This window comes from Danio rerio, chromosome 10 (genome assembly GCF_049306965.1).
Source record: "Danio rerio strain Tuebingen ecotype United States chromosome 10, GRCz12tu, whole genome shotgun sequence".
Classification (NCBI taxonomy): domain Eukaryota; kingdom Metazoa; phylum Chordata; class Actinopteri; order Cypriniformes; family Danionidae; genus Danio; species Danio rerio.
Window position 1 is genome coordinate 7086395 of NC_133185.1, and position 23505 is coordinate 7109899.

Sequence of the window (23505 nt, forward strand, 5' to 3'; positions counted from 1 at the left end):
GCAGTGGTGCAGTGGGTAGCACGTTCGCCTCACAGCAAGAACAGTCACTGGGTTGCTGGTTTGATCCCCGGCTTAGTTGGCGTTTCTGCGTGGAGTTTGCATGTTCTCCCTGTGTTCGTGTGGGTTTGGTTTCCCCCACAGTCCAAAGACATGCGGTACAGGTGAATTGGGTAGGCTAAATTGTCCATAGTGTATGAGTGTGTGTGTATGTTTCCCAGAGATGGGTTGCGGCTGGAAGGGCATCCGCTGCGTGAAAACTTACTGGATAAGTTGGTGGTTCATTCTGCTGTGGCGACCCCGGATTAATAAAGGGACTAAGCCGACAAGAAAATGAATGAATGAATGGTGTTGGTTATTAGCTTACAGTATGTAGGTAATTGGGATGTTATTCTAAAGTTCTAAAGTAAAGTTCATTTGTTTAAATTTATTCTTAATCGTACTTAATGAGAATGGTGAGCACAATGTTTATGTTTATATTTAATTTTGGAGACTTTGAGCCACTTGGAAATCGTCCATCTTTTTCAGTCATGGCCTTTATTTTCAATGTACAGTTGAAGTCAGAATTATTAGCCCCCCTTTGATTTTTATTTTATTTTTTAAATATTTTTTAAATGATGTTCAACAGAGTAAGGAAATTTTCACAGTATGTCTGATAATATTTTTTCTTCTGGAAAAAATCTTATTTGTTTTATTTCGGCTAGAACAAAAGCAGTTATTAATTTTTTCAAAGCCATTTTAAGGAAAAAATTATTAGCCCCTTTAAGTTATATTTTTTCCTGATAGTCTACAGAACAAAACATCATTATACAACAACTTGCCTAATTATCCTAACCTGCATAGTTACCCTAATTAACCTAGTTAAGCCTTTAAATGTCACTTTAAGCTGTATAGAAGTGTCTTGAAAAATGTCTAGTAAAATATTATTTACCGTCATCATGGCAAACATAAAAGAAATCAGTTATTAGAAATGAGTTATTAAAACTATTATGTTTAGAAATGCGTTGAAATAATCTTCTTTTTGTTAAACAGAAATTGGGGAAAAAAATAAACGGGTGCTAATAATTCAGGGGGGCTAATAATTCTGACTTCAACTGTACGTAAGTGCCATATAGATGTCAAAGTTTAACATTGTACTGTAAAAAAATCAATCTGCTGCAACTATTGCTGTGATGTTATAGCATAATAACCCCAGGGGTTGCAATCCAATGGAAAAAATACATTTAAAAGGCTGATGACTGTTTATTTGCACAATTATTTATGTAACTTTTAAATATTAAGTATATATTAAATATAAGTTAAAACTATTTATATTCTGCAGGTTATGGATAAAATATGATAGTTCTAATAGTTTAATAAAATACATGAGATTTTTGGAAGTCACCAAGCGACTCCCTCCTCATTGTCTCATGACCCCCAGGGGGTCCCGTTCCCCACTTTGAGAACCACTGAACTAGATTACTAACATTTTATGAAAATACATCTTTACAGTGGAGATATAAATATCAAATACGTAACACATCATCATCATATTTATGTTGCATTGTCAACTAAAGCTGTTTTCTTTTTATTTACTGTAAACTTGATAACTTTTTTTCTGTGTACGTCTCATAAATGTTGTATTCCATTAACATTTCCAGTCTACGCAGTGAGCAAATGTTACCCGTCCTTTCTTAAGGACTACAGTAATGAAGTAAAGGTGAAATAAATTTAATAAAGTCACTGTATTCAAAGGTTTTAGCACAAATACTAAAATAATTGTACTTTAAAAACAAAAAAAGGAAAGTCAAATCTTTTGATCGTACCAATCTCAGAATTAAAAACCTCAACTGAAAATCAACATTTGTGTAACTGATTTGTGAAACTTCGGTTTTCCCCACAGTTTCAAGACATGTGCTATAATGAATTGAATAAACTAAATTGGCTGTAGTGTATGTTGTGGAAATCTGAGTGTATGGGTGTTTTCCAGTACTGGGTTGCAGCTGGAAGGGCATCTGCTGTGTAAAACATATGCTGGAATAGTTGGCGGTTCATTCCGCTGTGGTGACCATCACTGATAAATAAAGGGACTATGAATGAACGAACTATTTGTTGTATTAATGTGATGAGTTTTAAGTAGAGGTAAAATTGATGATGTAACAACCAACAGGATGAAGTGAGGGGATGCTTATGACTTTGTGGAAATCAGGTAGGCACATTTAAAAAAACAGAAGAAGAAATGACTAGTCAAGAAAATACGCCAAGTGAAGTTTATTTTAAAACAGTTCAGCTTTGTCTATAGATATTAAACCATAAAGGGTTATTCACCCAAAAATTTTAATTAACCTATGATTTACTCAACCTCAAGGCAGGATGTACTGGATATGACTTTCTTCTTTCTGATAAATCCATTCATAGTTAAGATTCAAAAAGTGTTTATACATTTTAAAATATAGATACTTTAATTAAATGCATTGATTCACTACACAAAGACTTAATTTCATCAATTAGAGCACTGTGGGGCTTGTTTTACTGTTGCATGCATGTTCTGTAGTTCAAAAGGGACTGACTGAACTTAGAGTTGTATTTTATGAGTTTAAAGAATACGAATCAATCTGAACATCCACAGATCATCATATTATTATCACCTGCCCGAACGACCAATACTTATTTTATCAAGTTTATTGGCACTTATTTGCTCTAGATAAAAAAAAAAAATTAAATCACCATAAGAGCTAAATAATACGACGCACTTTCTCACAACACAAACAAATTATGAAAATGCCTACATTTTCTCACGACACTTACAAAAAGAAAGGAACACAACAAAAATGTTTCAAGGGGACCCTAAAACTTGACGGACGCTTCTGTTAAATGTTTATTGTGCCGCGACTAGAGCACAGGGATGTTGTAGGTGATCTTTGAAAGGGGAGTTTTTGGTTTGTTTATTTTCACATCCTTTTTTCCTTGCCTTTTGTATTTTATTAGTCTAAAGATATTAATCAAAATGATATTGATTTGCGCTCATGAAGTAATTGCTTCGTACTGTTTTTCTTTTTACAAACGTCGGGTGATTTAAAAACACAAACGTTTCAGCACAATCCCTTCCTCAGTGTGTCACACATTTTTGAATAATAACATTGACAAGATTAACGCAGCAAAGACGTTTCTTTAAAAATCGCGAGCGCACAGGGCAAACTTAAGCACATTAAAAATAACCAAATCGCAGAGTTGATCACATTTTAGGGTCCACCTGAAACATCTCCACTGTGTTCTGAGCTATTTGCAAGTGAAAATACAGACGTTTTATTGATTTGTTTGCGTTTTGAGGATTTGCAACATGTGTGCTGTCAAATCGATAAAGATCGTTTTTTAATTTGTTGACATTTTTTGTAATTGTGTTGCGTTTTCTTAAATAGCAGCATGTTAAGCTCTCTCAGCCACCGTACTTAAAAGTGTATTCAATAGTTTACATGTGTATGTTGCTTCATTACAAACATACAATACACACAATATATATGTTAATAGTTAAACTAACAAAAGATGAATTTTTTCAGGTGGCACCGAATTAAGCTTATAATTGACTGTATTGAGCAATGACAAGCTGTGATGAGATTGTTGCATTACTGTTACTCTATCCAATTTTCAATATAAGAGTCCCATGTACATAAGAAAGTAGTGTGTTAAACTTAGAACTTAAAGACACATTTTCATTATTGTTTTTATCTCACTAGGAAATTTTTTATGGCCAATCAAATCCTGGTGACGGGTGTGCACATTAACCCTGATGTGCTGTTAGGGATGTTTTGATTTTGAGTCTTAATGTGGCCTCAAATTTATCTGTGTTTCAGCAAAAGGAATGATTTTGGTGACAAATCTTACTTTGACACACATTTTGGAAAATACTTTGAAATGTTTCAGAAATTCAACACTACACTGGGCAAATTGACTACCCTTTCATTATGTTTGTGGCTGTTTTTGCCCCATTGACCACCTTTATAATGACATTTTTTGATTGCAAAGCCAGGACACCATATAAAGCTTTTGACTCATAGGTCTCAAACTCAATTCCTGGAGGGACGCAGCTCTGCGGTTTTGCGCCATTCCTAATCAAACACAGCTAATAAAAAATAATCAAGGTGCTCGAAGGAGTCTTGAACACCTTCATTAGTTGGATCAGCTGTGTTTGACCAAGGTTGGAGCAAAACAGTGCAGAGCTGCGGCCCTCCGCGAATTGAGTTTGAGACCTATGATTTAAAGCCTTCTTGGTTGTTGCTAGTTTTCCCAGTCGGGAAGAGGTCAAACTTCCCTTAATATGTTTGAGAAAATAAAAAATAAGCAGCTCAGAACTCAGAACATGGTACGCGTAGCAAGTGTATTTATGCACACACACTCTAATTTGTTGGTTTTTCCTCCATAAAACTTCAAATGCAGTTAAGGTCAGAATTATTAGCCTCCTTTGAATTTGTTTTTCTTTCTTGAATATTTCCCCAATGATTTTTAACAGAGTAAAGAAATTTTCACAGTAAGTCTGATAATATTTTTTCTTTTGGAGAAAGTCTTATTTGTTTTATTTCGGCAAGAATGAAAGCAGTTCTTAATTTTTAATAGCCATTTTAAGGTCAAAATTATTAGCCCCTTTAAGCTATAAATTTTTTCGATAACTTAATTGCCTAAATACTCTAACTTGCCTATTTATCCTAATTAACCCAGTTAAGCCTTTAAATGTCACTTTAAGCTGTATAGAAGTGTCTTGGAAAATATCTAGGAAAAAATTATTTACTGTCATCATGGCAAAGATAAAATAAATCAGTTATTAGAAATGAGTTATTAAAACTATTATGATTAGAATTATGTGAAAAAAAATCTTCTCTACATTGAACAGAAATTGGGGAAAAAATTAAACGGAGGCGAATAATTCTGACTTTAACTTTAAATATCAGAAACTTTTTTGCACAGGCCTAACTAACGGCCTACTCACACTATGCCATCTGTACTGTGCCCAGGTCCGTTTCCTGGATCGTTTGAGAAGTGTGAGTGCGCTGAATCGGGCTCAAGCACGGTTCACTTGGCCGGCCCTGGCCCGGTTGGAAGAGGTGTGCCTTAGCGCGGTTCACTTGGGCCAAAGCCCGAAACTGAAAGCGAGACGTGACGTTTAAGGGGCTGTTTAATATGGATTTATTAATCATTCTTACTGTTCAGTGATCGCAAACTGCCTTAGTTTATTAAAGACGCAAACCCCTCACAGCACGACAGCTGCGCGCCTTCAGCAGACCTCCTCATTCCTGCAGCACGAGAGCTTTATGATTGTTTATGAGCGCCAAAAGTAGCGGATCTGTTTGGCGAAATATCTGACTGCGTGTCTCCGCATCCTTAAGGACTGTTTGGCGAAATATTTGACTGCATGTCACTGCATAACAAACCGACTGAAACGATATAACTAGAGAAATCTCCTCTGTGCTGCTGAGTGAGAGAGCGCGTCTCACTGAACAGCACAGCAGCGATGATGTAAGCATGAGGAGGCCCGATTGTGGTGTGAGTGCGGGCCGTCTGGGGAGATGGGAGGGGGGACAAGCGTGCTGTGGCCCGGTTCGAGGCAACTGTACCTAGTGTGAGTACGGCCTAAAGGGTTAATGGGGCCAACTGAAGATTGACAGTAAAAATCTAAGGTTTTACCTCTTCCCAACAGTCAAAAACACTAACAATCAAGAATGCCCGATTAATTGGTGTCATGGCTTTACAATCAAAAAATATCACTATAAATGGAAGTCAATGAGGCAAAAACAGCCACGAACATAATAAAAGGGTAAACAAATTGAACAGTACACAAGTGTTACATGAAAGTGTTCTGATTAAAGACAATAATCCAAATTTATCTGAAACAAGAAAGTCAAACACATCACGGATGCTTTTAGGGAGAGTTAATCAAGGGCTAGTGTTCATTTCAGGGTGAACTAACCCTTTAAATGAGCTAATCACCCCCCAGACCATTGGACACATGTTCATACTGCCAATCCACTTGTCCAGCAGGGGAGTTGAAGTACTTTTTATAAGTGTTTCGAACACTCTGTGCTTCATGGGATGCCCGATATCCCCCCATTTGCCTAAGCGGTTCGATGACCACGCAACCGCTGCCGTCGTCCTCTTGTAGATCTTGTATATTCTGTTCTGATGGACTCACGTAATTGCACAGGATACAGGCTGCTTTTACTGCAGAATCAGCAACAGCGGGGCTCACCTGTAAACGGCGCTGAAAGAATCTGAAACGTTGGCTGAGGTTGCTGAAGCAGTTTTCTGAAACCTGGCGCGCTCGGGACAATCTGCAATTGAAAACTTTCATTTCCGGGAGGAGCTGTCGCCCGGGGTATGGCCGCAGGAGGTACGGTTTCAGTGGGAACGTTTCATTTGCCACTATCACGTGATTTACCTTTCCGAGTTCAGGAGCACCAGGAAGTTCAGCTGGTGCTGGGAAGTTGAAGGCTCCATCTTGAAGTGCTTTGCCAAGTGCTGAATTTGTGAAGATGCCCACATCACTACTGCTTCCACAGCTGCCCACGTCTACCACTAGAAAGCGGTAATCGGCGTCAGTCAGAGTTAGCAAAACCACTGAAAATGTGCCTTTGTAATCGTAAAGGAACGTGGCTGAATTTCCAGGGGACTGAACAGCGATGCGTTTCCCGTCTATTACTCCCAAACAATTAGGGAGGCTCCATCGTTCTTGAAACCTCTTTGCGATGCTCCGCCACACATCTTCAGTGGGCACTGGCATGTACTCGTCTTTTAGGCAGCTCCAAATGGCATCACATGTCTCCGCAACAACCCGTGCCACTGTAGAGATGCCGAGGCTTAGGCTGGACGCAATGGTTCTGTATGAATCCCCAGTGCCGAGGAAGCTGAAATAAAAAACACACATGCAGTATTTCAAAATCTAACAATGTGTAGGCACGAATGCTGCATAGCATAATCGCATTATTATTAGACCTCCTCATATGATGGTAAAGTGCTTTGTGTGTTTGGCAATATACAGTAAAGGCTGGTGCAAGGTCTGAAATTTTCATATGCTTTTTTTTTTTGTATTTGTTATCTTAAAAATTTGATTACAGGGTTCCTACGGGTGCTGGAAATCCTGGAAAATGCTTGATTTTTAATAAAGTGTTTTCAAGGTTAGAAAAGTGCTTGGATTTTGGAACCTGCTTGAATTTGAAATTGCAGGGCTCGAAATTGCGACCCTTTTGGTTGCATATGCGCACAAATTTTTATATGTGACCTCAAAAAATATTTGGGAGCATGTGTGCCAGTGCATAAATAGATGCCGTGTGACCAGTTTTCATTGCAAAATGTTCACCACATGTGCGTGTTTATGAAGCTAATATGCCAAAACAATCTGAATTAGAATTGTTCATTTCAATTATTAACAAATGTGTAAATAAAACTGATTACTATATGCTATTAAATGTTTTAAATTTGAATTTCTTTTAGTTAAGAAATTCAAATTCAAATATTTGTAATTGAATATAATAATCAGTTTTATGAACTTACAATTATCAATAATTCAAATGAACACGATTCAAAATCAGATTGTTTTGGCATATTATTAGCTTCATACACATTTAAGAGACATTTCCCCAGAATGCATTTTTGCACCTGAAACGCCAAACCAATGACTGTAAAAAAAAAATAGCAATGCACATGTATTATTATGAACGAAATCGAAACAAAATCTGACTGTAAGCTCATTTCTTGAGGCATCAACTTGGGTAGAAAGAGACCAAACTTAAAAACAATCTTCATCCAATAACTGGACTTTTTTATTGATTTTTTTAATCATTTTTGGGTGAACTATCCCAATAAATCTATGCTCTAAAGTATTCAACAATTTCAGTTGAAAGAAGTCATATTGTGGTTTTTAAATAGGACAGTGGAATGAAATGTGAAAAGTACATACAACATATATAAACGGAATTAACTGTAGTTGTTAAGTGCTGGAAAAGCATGAAAATGCATCTTGAAAATGCTTTAAAAAAAGTGCTGAAATTTCTCCGGTTTCCTCCCACCATCCAAAGGCATTAAACAAGTATAACAGTTAAGCATTTGTCTAACCCCTCTGTTCCCTTAGTTACCGCAGTCAGGGAGTTCTGAGATCCACCGAGCTCAGGCTCCCCTCTCGCTCTGCCAACGGGAGGAAACCCCGGGCTCGAGGATCCCTTGAGCTCGGGGCTCTCTCCCGGGACAGCATGCCAAACAAGCTTTTATAACTCATCAGCTAAGTGTGAACTCTTGAGACAAGATAAAAATAATATAGTGATTGCATTTTGAAGGAAAGTAGTGGACTAAAAGTACCAATACTGAACTAAAATGTGCTCAAGGGAAGGTAAAAGTATTGAGGTGAATTGGTTTTATATTCACTCATTCGTTCAGTGACAACTTGTGGCACTCCCTATATTGTTTATCACGGCAGTTTGAATATTCAGTATGAAATAACCCGCAAATGTGACTTGAAAACAACATTAACACTGTTTATTTGACTGTAAACAATGTTGTACGTTGATAGTCACTGGCTGCTAATATGATTTCGTTATTTAGATTTTGCAAATAATACTTTTATGAAATGTAATTATTAAGGAGAAAGTCCAAATATGTGAATATAAAACCAACTTTACCTCTATAGTAAAAGTACACATTTTAAAACTACTTAGTAAATTACAATTCCTGAGAAAAACTACTCAATTACAGTAATTTGAGTATTTGTAATAAGTTACTTTACACCACTGTCTATCGTACATACAATAACATTAGGTATAGAGGTAAAGTTGGTTTTATATTCGCACATTCGTTCATTTAGAAGTCCCTATATTGTTTACCACAGTGGTTCTCAAACTGTGGTACGTGTACCACTAGTGGTACGCGGGCTTCCTTTTAGTGGTACGCGGAGGAATCAAATATATCATGTGTACATGTTACATATATTTCAAAATGTATAAAAAATGATTTATATATGAATATAAGATGACATATAGCCTATATTTCTGAGATCCAGAAATTATTATTTTTTTTTTTTAGAAAAGTAACCTACTATTTTTAACTTTTAAAAGAACATTTTAATTTAAATGTTGACATTTTTTTTGTTTGTTTGTTTGTTTTTTGCTTATGTTTTTTTTTTTTTTTACAAATAAGCACAGTCCAGTGTTAATGTTCAGACTATTTATAATGTTTAAAGTGACTGACGATAATAAATATTCTTAATAGTAGGAATTAATCTGCCACATTTTTGAACTGTGCAAAGCTGTAGCAGCTTTACTAGGCCAACTACGCTACTGTTTTTCAATACTGCTCTGCATGGTGGTACTTGGGAGAGACAATTGTTTTCTGAGGTGGTACTTATTAAAAAAAAGTTTGAGAACCACTGGTTTACCATGCTACTTTGAATATTCGACCGGAATTAGCATGCAAGTGTGGCTTGAAAACAACATTAACGCTGATTATTTGACTGTGAACAATGTTGGACTTTGATAGTCACTGGCTGCTAATATGATTTTGCTATTTAGAGTTTGCAAATAATAATTTTATGAAATTATATTATTAAGTGGAAAGTCTGAATGTGCGAATATAAAACCAATTTTAGCTCTATAAGTTACATTAGGTATACATTAGAAACAACCTTCTGAAAAAGTGTTGGACTGATCACCAAATAAACAAGAGTCGTTTCTACAGCACAGACAATCACCTTGACATATTAGAAACGACTTTATAATAAAAGTTTCATTTTTTAAATTAAAAGTTTAATACATATTTTAATGTATTAACAGTACTAGTTCAGATCGTCCAACACCACTTAAGAGCGCATACAATGACTTTAAGTTATAATACTATAAACTCATGGGGGGGACATTTGTTTATCATAACAATACACAGTTTGCTTTCTGTTTCCACTCACCGTAAACACACTGCCAAACGCTGCTCGGGGTTGATGGGTTTTCTGAAGTTTGTTCGTGATTTGCAGAGTGAAGGAGCCACCAGCTTCAGCAAACTTTCAAACTGACTGACAGACACCCTGAAATAGCGATGGAAGCGGTCGTGATACAACTTTAACTCCTTTATCAGTCTGCGGAAATCCCCGTGCACTTCTCTCTCCTCGAGTATAGGGTGCACCCAATAACGTCTCTTTCTTTTCCTCTCCTCTTTAAACAGCATAAATATAAACTCGTCATCGCTACTGCTGCTGCTGGTAGACAGATCCATCACCCAGTGTGCTTTCTGCTGTTTTGAGCATGAGCCGATTCAAGGGACTCTTCTTCTCAGCGGTTAGAGACTACAGGACGATTAGTTCAAGAGCGCGTTGCACCACCTAGTGTGCAGGCGTGAAAAAAAGTTTTTTATATTCATAAAAGATCAGCAATGTATGGAAGCCCGTTCCCGACACAGAATAAAAAATAAATACAACGTAAAAACAAATTATAAAGTCAGAAATCTAAGTTATAATGTCGATATTGCGAGTTATTAAGTCAAAATTGTGAGTTGTTAAGTCAGAATTGCGAGTTATAAAGTCAGAATTCCGAGTTATGCGGCATGTGCTATAGGTGAATTGAAAAATCTAAATTGGCCGTAGTGAAGGAATGTGTATGAGTGTGTATGGATGTTTCACAGTATATATATATATATATATATATATATATATATATATATATATATATATATATATATATATATATATATATTTATATATATATATATATATAATTTTTTTTATTTATTTTTTGCTATTGAGTGACTATAAAGTTCTAATCATTTTTAAGTGGTTAATCTGGCATCAGATTATGGCAGGTGAATTTTAACATTACTTTGATTAAGCTTGAATTTAAGACTTGAGGGTTGCCTGAGAGTTAGCCTGCCCAGGAACAGGCTAGTTTCCCAGCATAAGTTGCCAGTAACTAAGTTTGAACTATCTTTTACAAGATTAAATTTCACTGATGTTGATCCTGGACCATCAACATTCATATTCACTGATGTTGATCCTGGACCATCGAGATTCAAATTCAGTGATGTTGATCCTGGACCATCAAGAATAAATTTCACTGAAGTTGATCCTGGACCATCAAGAATAAATTTCACTGATGTTGATCCTGGACAATCAAGATTCAAATTCAGTGATGTTGATCCTGGACCATCGAGATTCAAATTCACTGATGTTGATCCTGGACCATCAAGATTCAAATTCACTGATGTTGATCCTGAACCATCGAGATTCAAATTCAGTGATGTTGATCCTGGACCATCAAGAATAAATTTCACTGATGTTGATCCTGGACCATCAAGAATAAATTTCACTGATGTTGATCCTGGACCATCAAGATTCAAGTTCACTGATGTTGATCCTGGACCATCAAGATTCAAATTCAGTGATGTTGATCCTGGACCATCAAGATTCAAATTCACTGATATTGATCCTGGACCATCAAGATTAAATTCAGTGATGTTGATCCTGGACCATCAAGATTAAATTCAGTGATGTTGATCCTGGACCATCAAGATTCAAGTTCACTGATGTTGATCCTGGACCATCAAGATTCAAATTCACTGATGTTGATCCTGGACCATCAAGATTCAAATTCACTGATGTTGATCCTGGACCATCAAGATTCAAGTTTACTGATGTTGATACTGGACCATCAAGATTCAAGTTCACTGATGTTGATCCTGGACCATCAAGATTCATATTCACTGATGTTGATCCTGGACCATCAAGATTCAAATTCACTGATGTTGATCCTGGACCATCAAGATTCAAGTTTACTGATGTTGATCCTGGACCATCAAGATTCATATTCACTGATGTTGATCCTGGACCATCAAGATTCAAGTTCACTGATGTTGATCCTGGACCATCAAGATTCAAATTCACTGATGTTGATCCTGGACCATCAAGATTCAAATTCACTGATGTTGATCCTGGACCATCAAGATTCAAGTTTACTGATGTTGATACTGGACCATCAAGATTCAAGTTCACTGATGTTGATCCTGGACCATCAAGATTCATATTCACTGATGTTGATCCTGGACCATCAAGATTCAAGTTCACTGATGTTGATCCTGGACCATCAAGATTCAAATTCACTGATGTTGATCCTGGACCATCAAGATTCAAGTTTACTGATGTTGATCCTGGACCATCAAGATTCATATTCACTGATGTTGATCCTGGACCATCAAGATTCAAGTTCACTGATGTTGATCCTGGACCATCAAGATTCAAATTCACTGATATTGATCCTGGACCATCAAGATTCAAATTCACTGATGTTGATCCTGGACAATCAAGATTCAAGTTCACTGATGTTGATCCTGGACCATCAAGATTCATATTCACTGATGTTGATCCTGGACCATCAAGATTCAAGTTCACTGATGTTGATCCTGGACCATCAAGATTCAAATTCACTGATATTGATCCTGGACCATCAAGATTCAAATTCACTGATGTTGATCCTGGACAATCAAGATTCAAGTTCACTGATGTTGATCCTGGACCATCAAGATTCAAATTCACTGATATTAATCCTGGACCATCAAGATTCAAGTTCACTGATGTTGATCCTGGACCATCAAGATTCAAGTTAAGTGATGTTGATCCTGGACCATCAAGATTCAAGTTCACTGATGTTGATCCTGGACCATCAAGATTCAAGTTCACTGATGTTGATCCTGGACCATCAAGATTCAAATTCACTGATGTTGATCCTGGACCATCAAGATTCAAGTTCACTGATGTTGATCCTGGACCATCAAGATTAAATTTCACTGATGTTGATCCTGGACCATCAAGATTCAAATTCACTGATGTTGATCCTGGACCATCAACATTCAAGTTCACTGATGTTGATCCTGGACCATCAAGATTCAAATTCACTGATGTTGATCCTGGACCATCAAGATTCAAGTTCACTGATGTTGATCCTGGACCATCAAGATTAAATTTCACTGATGTTGATCCTGAACCATCAAGATTCAAATTCACTGATGTTGATCCTGGACCATCAAGATTCAAATTCACTGATGTTGATCCTGGACCATCAAGATTCAAGTTCACTGATGTTGATCCTGGACCATCAAGATTCAAGTTCACTGATGTTGATCCTGGACCATCAAGATTCAAATTCAGTGATGTTGATCCTGGACCATCAAGATTCAAGTTCACTGATGTTGATCCTGGACCATCAAGATTAAATTTCACTGATGTTGATCCTGGACCATCAAGATTCAAATTCACTGATGTTGATCCTGGACCATCAACATTCAAGTTCACTGATGTTGATCCTGGACCATCAAGATTCATATTCACTGATGTTGATCCTGGACCATCAACATTCAAGTTCACTGATGTTGATCCTGGACCATCAACATTCATATTCACTGATGTTGATCCTGGACCATCAAGATTCAAATTCACTGATGTTGATCCTGGACCATCAAGATTCAAATTCACTGATGTTGATCCTGGACCATCAAGATTCAAGTTTACTGATGTTGATCCTGGACCATCAAGATTCAAGTTCACTGATGTTGATCCTGGACCATCAAGATTAAATTTTACTGATGTTGATCCTGGACCATCAAGATTCAAATTCACTGATGTTGATCCTGGACCATCAAGATTAAATTTCACTGATGTTGATCCTGGACCATCAAGATTCATGTTCACTGATGTTGATCCTGGACCATCAAGATTCAAGTTAAGTGATGTTGATCCTGGACCATCAAGATTAAAATTTACTGATGTTGATCCTGGACCATGAAGATTATTTTGAGTTCAAACATATAAGAATTTAAACATATAATCAAATAATACGGCTGACAGAAAACTGCAGATTGGTCAATAGGCTACATGTGTAGCAATATATTTTAAAATATAGGCAATTATTTAGGCCTATTAACATGAAATTAAATATTTGTCATAATACATTAAAATTGTGCTTGCACGTGTGTGTGTGTGTGTGTGTGTGTGTGTGTGTGTGTGTGTGTGTGTGTGTGTGTGTGTGTGTGTGTGTGTGTGTGTGTGTGTGTGTGTGTGTGTGTGTGTGTGTGTGTGTGTGTGTGTGTGAGAAAGAGAGAGAGAGAGAGAATATGCATTTACTGCCAATTGTTGCTTGCAAGGAAAAGTTTTAATGCAGTGCAGGCTTCCTGTAACATACAAAATGTGCTAAATGTAAGCACATTAGATCCATGTCCTAATTACTCCACTCAGTTTATAGCTTTAAAGTTATTATTTGAGAAATGTAGTTTTCTTCTTTATATTAGCCAGTGCTTCTTCTCCCCGTGTTCATGTGGGAGTGCTCCATTTCCCCCAAATACAAAAACATGTGGCATGCGCTATATAGGGTAATTGTAATTGTACCCTACAATTGTAATTGTAGGGTAATAATAAGCTAAATCGTCCGTAGTGTATGAATGAGAGTAAGTGTGTAGTATAAATGTTTCTATACTACACTGTTCTGTTGGCTGTTCAATCCGCTGTGGTGACCCCGGATTAATTAAAGGCACTAAGCTGAAAAAACACACACAAACACACACACACACACACACACACACACACACACACACACACACACACACATATATATATAATCAACAGGAATATAAAAGAAGATAATTTAGTTTGCATTTGTTTTGTTTGCAATCACTTATTTGAATTTAAATATAATTTTTATATTATCATTCTATTCTTAAAGTTGCGAGCATGTGTGTGTGTGTGTATATACAGTTGAAGTCAGAATTATTTGCCCCCCTGTTTATTTTTTCCCCAATTCCTGTTTAACGGAGAGATTTTTTTCAGCACATTTCTAAACATAACATTTTTAATAACTCATTTCTAATAACTGATTTATTTTATCTTTGCCATGATGATAATAAATATTATTTTACTAGATATTTTTCAAGACACTTCTATACAGCTTTAAGTAACATTTAAAGGCTTAACTAGGTGAACTAGGCAGGTGTAAATAGGCAAGTTATTGTCTAACAATGGTTTGTTCTGTAGTAGACTATCGTAAAAATATAGCTTAAAGGGGCTAATAATATTGACCTTAAAATGACTTTTTTTTTTAATTAAAAACTGGTTTTATTCTAGCCGAAATAGAACAAATAAGTCTTTCTCCAGAAGAAAAGAATATTATCAGACACACTGTGAAAATGTCCTTGCTCTGTTAATCATCATTTGGGAAATATTCAAATAAAAAATTCAAAGGGGGGCTAATAATTCTGACTTCCAACTATATATATATATATATATATATATATATATATATATATATATATATATATATATATATATATATATATATATATATATTTTTTTTTTTTTTTTTTGCTTTTAACAATATATATATAATATATAGTTGGAAGTCAGAATCCGCCATTAATAAACCTGACTTACCAAAATAAGCTTGGCTTTTTCTGTAAGCTTGGTTTATGGAATAGCCCCCATGAACTTCTCTTGGAGCTGTATACATGAAAGCTGTCAAACACAGTCCAGTTACTCAAGTCTAAACTGTGGTTCCATTTGGCTAAACAGACTCCACAACTTAGTGTTAAATCATAGTAATCACAGTATATGGCACTACTGGGTTGTTAAAGAGATTCCTTCACCCTATAATGAATATCCTGTCATCTTTTACTCAGCCCTTACTATGAGTTTCTTCTGTTATACACAAAAGAAGATGTTTTGAAAAATGCTGGAAACCTGTAACTATTGACTTCCATTGTGTTTGTTTTCCTACTGTGGACATCAATGGTTACAGATTTTCAGATTTGTATCTTCTTCAGTGTTCAACAGAGGAAAGAACCTCATCGGTTTGGAAGCACGTGAGTAAATAGTTGAGGGAGAACTCTCTCTTTAATTGAGTAAGGAGTCATTTAGAAAACTCACAGAAATGATGATCAGAGCTTCAGTTTGATTCACAGGATTTTATTTGACTTATTAGCCAACAATACATAGAAGCAGTTCATCACAAAACAATTCAAAGAACAATTCATTACAAAACAATCATGAACACTTCATTATAAAACAATCAGTCTCTCTTATGACAGAACACCAGATTCATTAATGAGGGAGAAAATAGTCGAGCAGATCTTTGATGACACTTTAGAGGAGAAAACTGTGACAGCACTGGAGTTGAAGTTCAGTTCAGTTCAGTTCAGTGTGGTTTAATTGTCACTGCTGAAAGTCCAAACACTGAAGAGCAAATCCATCGATGCGCAGCTCCACAAGTCCCAACCAAGCAAGCCAGCGGCGACAGTGGCGAGGAACAAAACTTCACCAATTAACAAAAGTGAAGGAAAAAACCTCGAGAGAAACCAGGCTCGGTTGGGTACGACCATTTCTCCTGTGGCCAAAGGTCTTGTGCAGAGCTGCGGTCTAGGCACCATTCATTACCATTATTGTCATTAATTACTCAGCTCATGTCCTTAGTTCAAATTCATGTTTAGTTCATATTGAGAACACAAATGAAAACATTTGAGATGAAATCTGAGAGCTCTCTGACCCTCAAACCGCACGTCCAGAAGAGCGCAGTGCACTGTATGTGTGTCGCACTGCTGACGTTTAACCCAGAGGCCTGCGCGACTTCCTCTCATTTAAACAAAGCGTGGGCACATCTGAGGTAAATGTCAGCAGTGAACACACACACAGTGCAGGACAGAGCTCTCATGGTTTGATGATTTGATTTCATCTCAAATCTTTTCATTTGTTTTCTGAAGATGAGGAAAGGTGTCAGGGGTTTGGAGCGAAACTTCTTTAATGCAGAAAGAAAAACACAAAAATATTAAAACAAAAATAATGACTTCAGAAGTCCTGTACTGCACTGGATGTGTGTCGCACTGCTGACGGATAACCCAGAGGCCTGCGCGACTTCCTCTCATTTAAACAAAGCGTGGGCACATCTGAGGTAAACGTCAGCAGTGGACACACACACAGTGCAGGACAGAGCTCTCATCAACACACTGACACTGAAAAGTAAGATCTGAGGGGTTTGGAATGACATGAGGGAGTAATTAATAACTGATAATGTTAGTTTAGTGACTTTAATTGTGCTTTCCACTTTCTCACTTTAGTGTTTTCTAAAATGAAGAAAAACAACACAAAGTTATTTAAGCAGTGATATGAAGGGCTGTCAAATAAGACTTGTGACTCTAAAAGAGCAGAAGAGGAAAGAACAGGAATAGCATGAAGAAAAGAAAGACTGAAGATGTAGTTTTGTGCTCGGTGTGTTCCTCTACCTCCTCTTGTTTAACTGCTGCGCAGGATTTGGGGTCGTTGGATTGAACCACCGGTGCTTTTCTAACTGATGTAACTGCAGCCGCTCAAGTGGACAGCGGGCCAAACACTGGGAAAGCAGGTTCTGGCATGCTGAAAAGTGACACAGAGAGTGTGAAATATGTCTGTAACCATTATATTCAATGCTTTTTTACTCATGACTGACATATTTTATTCTGTCACTGAGGCTGAGATTGTTCAGAGGTGTCTGCTTACCTGGAGTTAACCTGGGGTGTGTCTCAAGGGATGCAAACATTATTGAATCTTTGTCAGAAAAGGGCAATTCTGCATGCAATATATCGTACAGCACGCTGCCTATTTGCCAAATGTTTGCCGGGTCAGCATAGAATGTGGGATCCTTGAAAACCTCAGGTGGCGTGATCCCACTGGCTCCTATAAGAGAGACATTTTCAGAATTCAGTCATTTCATAAGACAATACTGTGAGCAAAGAAACTAACAAAACGCCAACTCACCTCGAAATTCACTGCTGTTGAAAGGCTCGCTGGTAATGGGCCAAGCACAACCAAAGTCGATCAATTTGAGCTGTAATCGGGGTTTCGTCACCAGGATGTTCTCCGTGTGGATATCGCCATGGAAAACTCCACGCTCAGTGCAGAACTTTACAGCTCGGATCAACTGACGAATTAACCGGCGTGCTCGCTTTTCACTAATTCGCCATTTCATTGTGATGTAATCAGCCAAGGTCCGGCTTGACTCTGGGTACTCCAAGACGAGAAGGAAGCTGCTCTCATTCTCAATCCAGTCGTGTAATCCGATGATATTTGGGCATTGCGGAGCATTCATCAACCTGAGCATCATTGCCACTTCCGCAAGCACAGGTGTGGAATGACCATCCTAGAAAGAACAACAGATTTCAAAGATATTACCAGAGCAGAATGACACAAAGTACAGAAACAAAAACTGGAAAATGTTATTGTTGTGTGAATTATTCAACTTACAATGTTGAGATATTGGTCCTGTTTAAGCTTGGTTATAGACTTCAGGGCAACCTGCGGAAAAAAACAGTCAATTTTTCAAAGTAAGTGGCAAATTAAAGCCAACAAACTATTAATATTTAATAATTAGGAGGAAAATGCTGACTGAATGTAAAAAATAGTTCTCTACCTTTTCACTTTCACGAAGTTTGTGAGATGCCACATACACCTTGCCAAAAGCTCCTTCTCCAATCATGCTGTCTACTTTAAAGTCAGACAGATCAAATCCTGAAACACACAAAAAGAGCAGGGAGATTTACTTGGATTGTCTGGTATGAAACGGATCAAATAAAAGACTAATAAATCCTTTAAATCTGGATTTAATGCAATGAGCTGAAAGCAGTAACTTCTACCAGAATTGCAGGAGTAAACTGATGACAAATTATATTAATTATGAGTTAAAGAAAACAGAAGGAAATGATGACTTACTACGAGTGGGCACAGAAGCCTCTTTAGGCTCTTCAGGCGCTGGGTCTGGCAGACATACTGACTCAGGGTCAGCGGGTTCTGCGATTTCAGGCATAATTTCAGCAGGCACTGCCTCAGGGTCAGCTTCATTCTCCAGCCCTGGCTCAGACTCTGGCGCTGACTCAGGCTCGGACTCGGACTCGGACTCTGACTCTGGCTCTGACTCTGGCTCTGACTCTGGCTCAGGTTCAGGTTCAGGTTCAGGTTGTGGTGTAAGATGCTGGACTATATCTGTGTCACAGCACAGGAAAGGGCGCGTTGCAGCCTTCAATACTCTCTTGAAGAAAGCAGAGACTCTTTTCCCTTTCCTTCCTTTTTTAGGTTTTTCTAAAATGAAGAAAACAAACAGAAACATCTCCATGAACAGAGCTGCAGCTACTAATTAATACACAACCAACAGCACAACAAATGACACTGTCTGATTTACAAGCTAAAAACAACAAAGCATAAAAATAACAGATGAACCAAATTCAGGATGACTCACCATCAGTCCCATCAATATCAGAGGGGTCTTGAACAGACGGAGGCGACTCAGGACAGGCCGAATCTGCATCCGTCATGTTCCTAATATTGGTGAGGCCATGGACACTGATTGGCTGAGGATCTTCCAAGATCTGTCCTGGCAGACACACCAGCTCAGTGTCAACATGACCTGTCAGGGCCGTTGAGGACTCAGGACGGGCCGGATCTGCTGTTTGCTTGATCCTGGAGGGGCCCGGAACACTCAACGGCTGAGGGTCTTCACAGACCTGGCCTGGCAGCCACACCGGCTCAAGGTCTGCATGTGCTGCGACGGTCCTGGAGGGACCTGGAACAGGCAGATGCTCGAAATCATCGATATCCGACTGTGGTTCAAATGGAGCCACTCTGTTCCGGCCACAGCAAAGGAAAGGGCGCTTCACAGCCTTCCATGCTCTCTTGAAGAAAGCAGAGGCTTTATTCCCTTTCCTCCTTTTCTCTGGATTTTCTGAAATAAAGGAAATGAACAGGGAAATATTAGAAAACTCTTTAACCACAGGTTCAAAATAGACAAACTGCTGTAAATTAGACATATAAAAGACAATCACACAAAACAAACAACAATAATAAATGTACAATTATAATAGAAAATGTTTGAAAACTGAAATTAATTATGTGGATTTGCAAATCATTTCTAAGATGTAAAATGACAAACACAAGCTGACAAATAGTCTGTAAGTCATAAGTCCATATTAGACATCAGGAAAAATCCTAAAATCAACTATTTAGCAAAAATAAACATCTCACTCCTGCTCACACAAAATGCAAACTATTATAAGAACTGACTTTGAGTCAATATAATACTTTTATTTGTTTGTCAGTGGGTGCTACATCTACATCTACATTCTTCCTCAAGCACCACTTCTCCACCACAGAAAAACTAATGAACCTAAATCAACATTGTTCAGCTTTCCATTAGCAATCGTCAAACTCAAAGAGAACAATTCCTCTCACTCTGGAGCTTCAGTAAGAAATCTGTGAGTAAATTATAACTTTAATCATTTAACAATTAGTCTTAGAAATCCAAATGAAAATAGAAGTCTTGCTCCAGAACTTCAGTCACAGAAACAGAGCTGTAGACATTTATTATTATGGAGGTGAAGTTGGTTTTATATTTGCACATTTTTATCATTTAACAGTTCGTATAAGTTGTTTACCAATATTGGGTCTGAAATTGCATGTAAGTATGACTTCAAATCAACATTAGCACTATTTAACTGACTGTAAACACTGTTATATGATGATAGTCATTGGCTGTTTATATGATTTCCCCATTTAGAATTTGAAACAATATTTTTCTGTTATATTATTAAGGAGAAAGTCAGAATGTGTGAATATAAAACCAACTTTACCTCAATTGTATTAATTCATCCCTGCTTGAACAAATAAAGACTTAAATATAATATTCTCACTCAGTTTGCTAAAATATAACAATTATTCCTCCACACCATCAAAAACTAAGAACATTACTGTGCAGAACTACACAAAGGATTTCAATTAAAGTAAAATTAAAATGTTTTTATCAGTAAAGTTAACAAGGCACAATTTCTGTTGAGTGGAAATGAGAAACTTAAAAGCCAGAATGTCAATACATAAAATATCAGCAGGGCTCAAATCACAGAGTCAGAAAATATTCAATATCACAACTACACTACACAATTACAAACATGAGAGGTTGAATATTTGACTTATGTCGGTAAGTCGCCTTATATGGCGATATATCAATATTATTATTATTATTATACTTTTTATTAAATAATGCGTGAGAATACACTGTTTTTGTAAACTGTCATCTCACCTGTTGGGCTTCTCATCACGGTAGGAGGTGTAGGAGAAGCCATCGTATCACTTTGATGATGGTTGACAAATACTGTCTTAATCAAATTAAGTCGAGTAAAAAACACAGCTGACGTGTTATTTGCCATTTGAGATGCAAAACAAGTCGCTAAAGTCGATAATCACTGTTCACTCTACTCGTTCGTTTGTCACTCTGAGGAATTTCTGAACTGTGTTCTGTCCTATGACGTAACGGCGTTCTATTTATGACATCATAGGTGAAGTGAGCTACATTGCTTCTTCCAGACCCTTACAACTTCAAGATATTTTTTGTTACTATGACAGTAAAACTGATATATCAGAGAACTACATTATTAACTTTTTTATTTTGTATGGAAAATATTTTATTCACAAATAAAAATTCTCCAATTCGCAGCCATCTATTTTACATCTTTTATAGTATTTGTGGTTTTTAATAAAACCCCTAGACTAGTTAATAACAAGAAAAAAGATAGATTCTTGGATTATTCTAATAAATATTTTGGAAATATCACGGATACATAAGTCCTTGTTTCCTCTTGCTGTATTTGTGTTATGTATGTATCTCTGTTTAATTTTATTTATTTATATTTTTCTCTCTTTTGTTTCTCTTTTAATTAAATTTTTTATATGTTTATATAATTTTTCCTGATCTATTATTATCATTGTTTTTTTGTGTAAAATTGGATTTTGTACGTTTATTATTGAAGTCAATTAAAAAAATACAAATAAAATAAAATCAATGAAAAAAAAAAAAATCGGTGAGCTGTGCGGGGTGATCCATAACGGCGCTCTGCTCGGTCAAGTTTTGTTGAGATCCACAACTCAGTTGTTGTTTTTGTCAGATAATAAATTTATAACAAATAAAGTGTGACACATACCCTGATGAAAGCTTTAGCAATTATTATCAAATTATATCAGAAATATCAGTATAAACTGCAGCTGTACGAGCAGCACCAGCGAAGATACATTCATTATCTTTTACCAATAAAGTATACAAACCTGAATTAAATGTATTTATCAATAAATTTACAAACATGTATTAAAGTTTTAAATCACAGTCAATAATAAGTGGACATTTGTGATTTAAATGTAAAAAGTTGAATAAGAAATATGAAGGGTTGGGCTAAAATAGTCTATAAATTATTAGTCCACAAGAGAAAGAGAAAATGTTTTGTGATTTATAGGGAAAATAACAAACTGGACCGCACAAATAACCTCACTAGAAATTGTCCATCTGAATAATAAAACAATAACAACAGTAATAATTATTATAATGTCCTTCCTTTTTAATTCCTCTCTTGTAAATAAGTCAAATTCACTGATAATGACAATCATTATATAATCGCTAAGATATGATCATTATCAGTGGATTTGACTCGTTATATAAAACACTTTTGGTGCTGGACACTTTATTAATGGTTTTGTGGTAAACAGCAGCTGCCATTTAATATTAATTGAACATTTTAATTTGATAATTTCAGTCTAATAAAAAATAAAACAAATTAAATGGAATAAAACAATAATAAAATGAAATAAATACTTAAAGGAAAATGTGAAGGATGATGATATTATTCTCCATTCATGAAATCTACAGGCATCATAAACTGCTTCCAGAACAGTTATTGGATTATTTTCTGAGGATCATATTTAATATTATTTACGCTAAATTATTGACTATTATATTATATTATTATTATATTTATTATATTATAATTAAATACAATTATTGACGATTCAGGCTAAAGCAGGGCATTACAAAAGGTCATGTGACTAACTTCCCTGTCGTCACTTCTCGCATAAATGTAAGGCCTCTTAAAATTATTCCAGAATTTTATTTAATTTCTTTCTAATTTTATTACAAAATCTTTTAATGCGCTTTTATTTTAATTGCTATAGCAACGCGTGTTGATATAAATTCGGACAAATCAAACCCATCGCAATCTGTTGGTTGAGAGACGAGGCGAGTTTGCAGAGCATTTCTGTGCGGATCCTGAGATTTCTGAATCTGTTCGAGGATTTCTGAGAGAAGACTAATTATAAAGAGCACAACTTCTTTAATCAGTTTTTATTTTAGTTCTTGTTTTCTGATTGTTTCTTTAAACATTTGTTTTTGTTGTATTTTCTAATTTTCACTTCGTTTTGTTCTTATTTTTCCTTTAATTTCCTGTTTTAAATAAATTTTCATATTTTATCTGTATTTTCTTGTTTTATTGCAGGTTGGAGGAGATTGTCCATGTCCCACATGGGTGAAGAAAGAGAGGTGAGTGTTTTTAATTTGTCATTAGTTTGTCATTGGTTTGTCACTGTATGATGCTGTACGATGATTGATTGATATGAAAAAGATCACAGAAGTTAACATGAAACAAAAATTATTAAAAAAATGTTTTAATGTTTGTTTTTATTCTTTAAAGCAATTATAA

The 23505-nt window shown here is 36.3% G+C and overlaps 2 protein-coding genes across 2 annotated transcripts; both read right to left on the minus strand.

Annotated features, from left to right (window-relative positions):
- Nucleotides 1–2232: 2232 nt before the first annotated feature.
- LOC103911715 (uncharacterized) lies at nt 2233–10240 on the minus strand. Its single transcript, XM_009305110.5, has 2 exons — nt 9911–10240; nt 2233–6869 (listed from the first exon to the last, which is right to left on the minus strand). Exons 1-2 carry the CDS (start codon nt 10213–10215, stop codon nt 5948–5950), a joined length of 1227 nt encoding a protein of 408 aa, XP_009303385.1. The 5' UTR covers nt 10216–10240; the 3' UTR covers nt 2233–5947.
- Nucleotides 10241–15345: 5105 nt separating this feature from the next.
- LOC141376299 (uncharacterized) lies at nt 15346–22686 on the minus strand. The gene is made up of 9 exons (XM_073914385.1): nt 21066–22686; nt 19233–19715; nt 18710–19075; nt 18411–18508; nt 18245–18295; nt 17759–18140; nt 17501–17677; nt 17248–17377; nt 15346–17088 (listed from the first exon to the last, which is right to left on the minus strand). Exons 1-9 carry the CDS (start codon nt 21190–21192, stop codon nt 17079–17081), a joined length of 1824 nt encoding a protein of 607 aa, XP_073770486.1. The 5' UTR covers nt 21193–22686; the 3' UTR covers nt 15346–17078.
- Between the last annotated feature and the right edge of the window lie 819 nt (nt 22687–23505).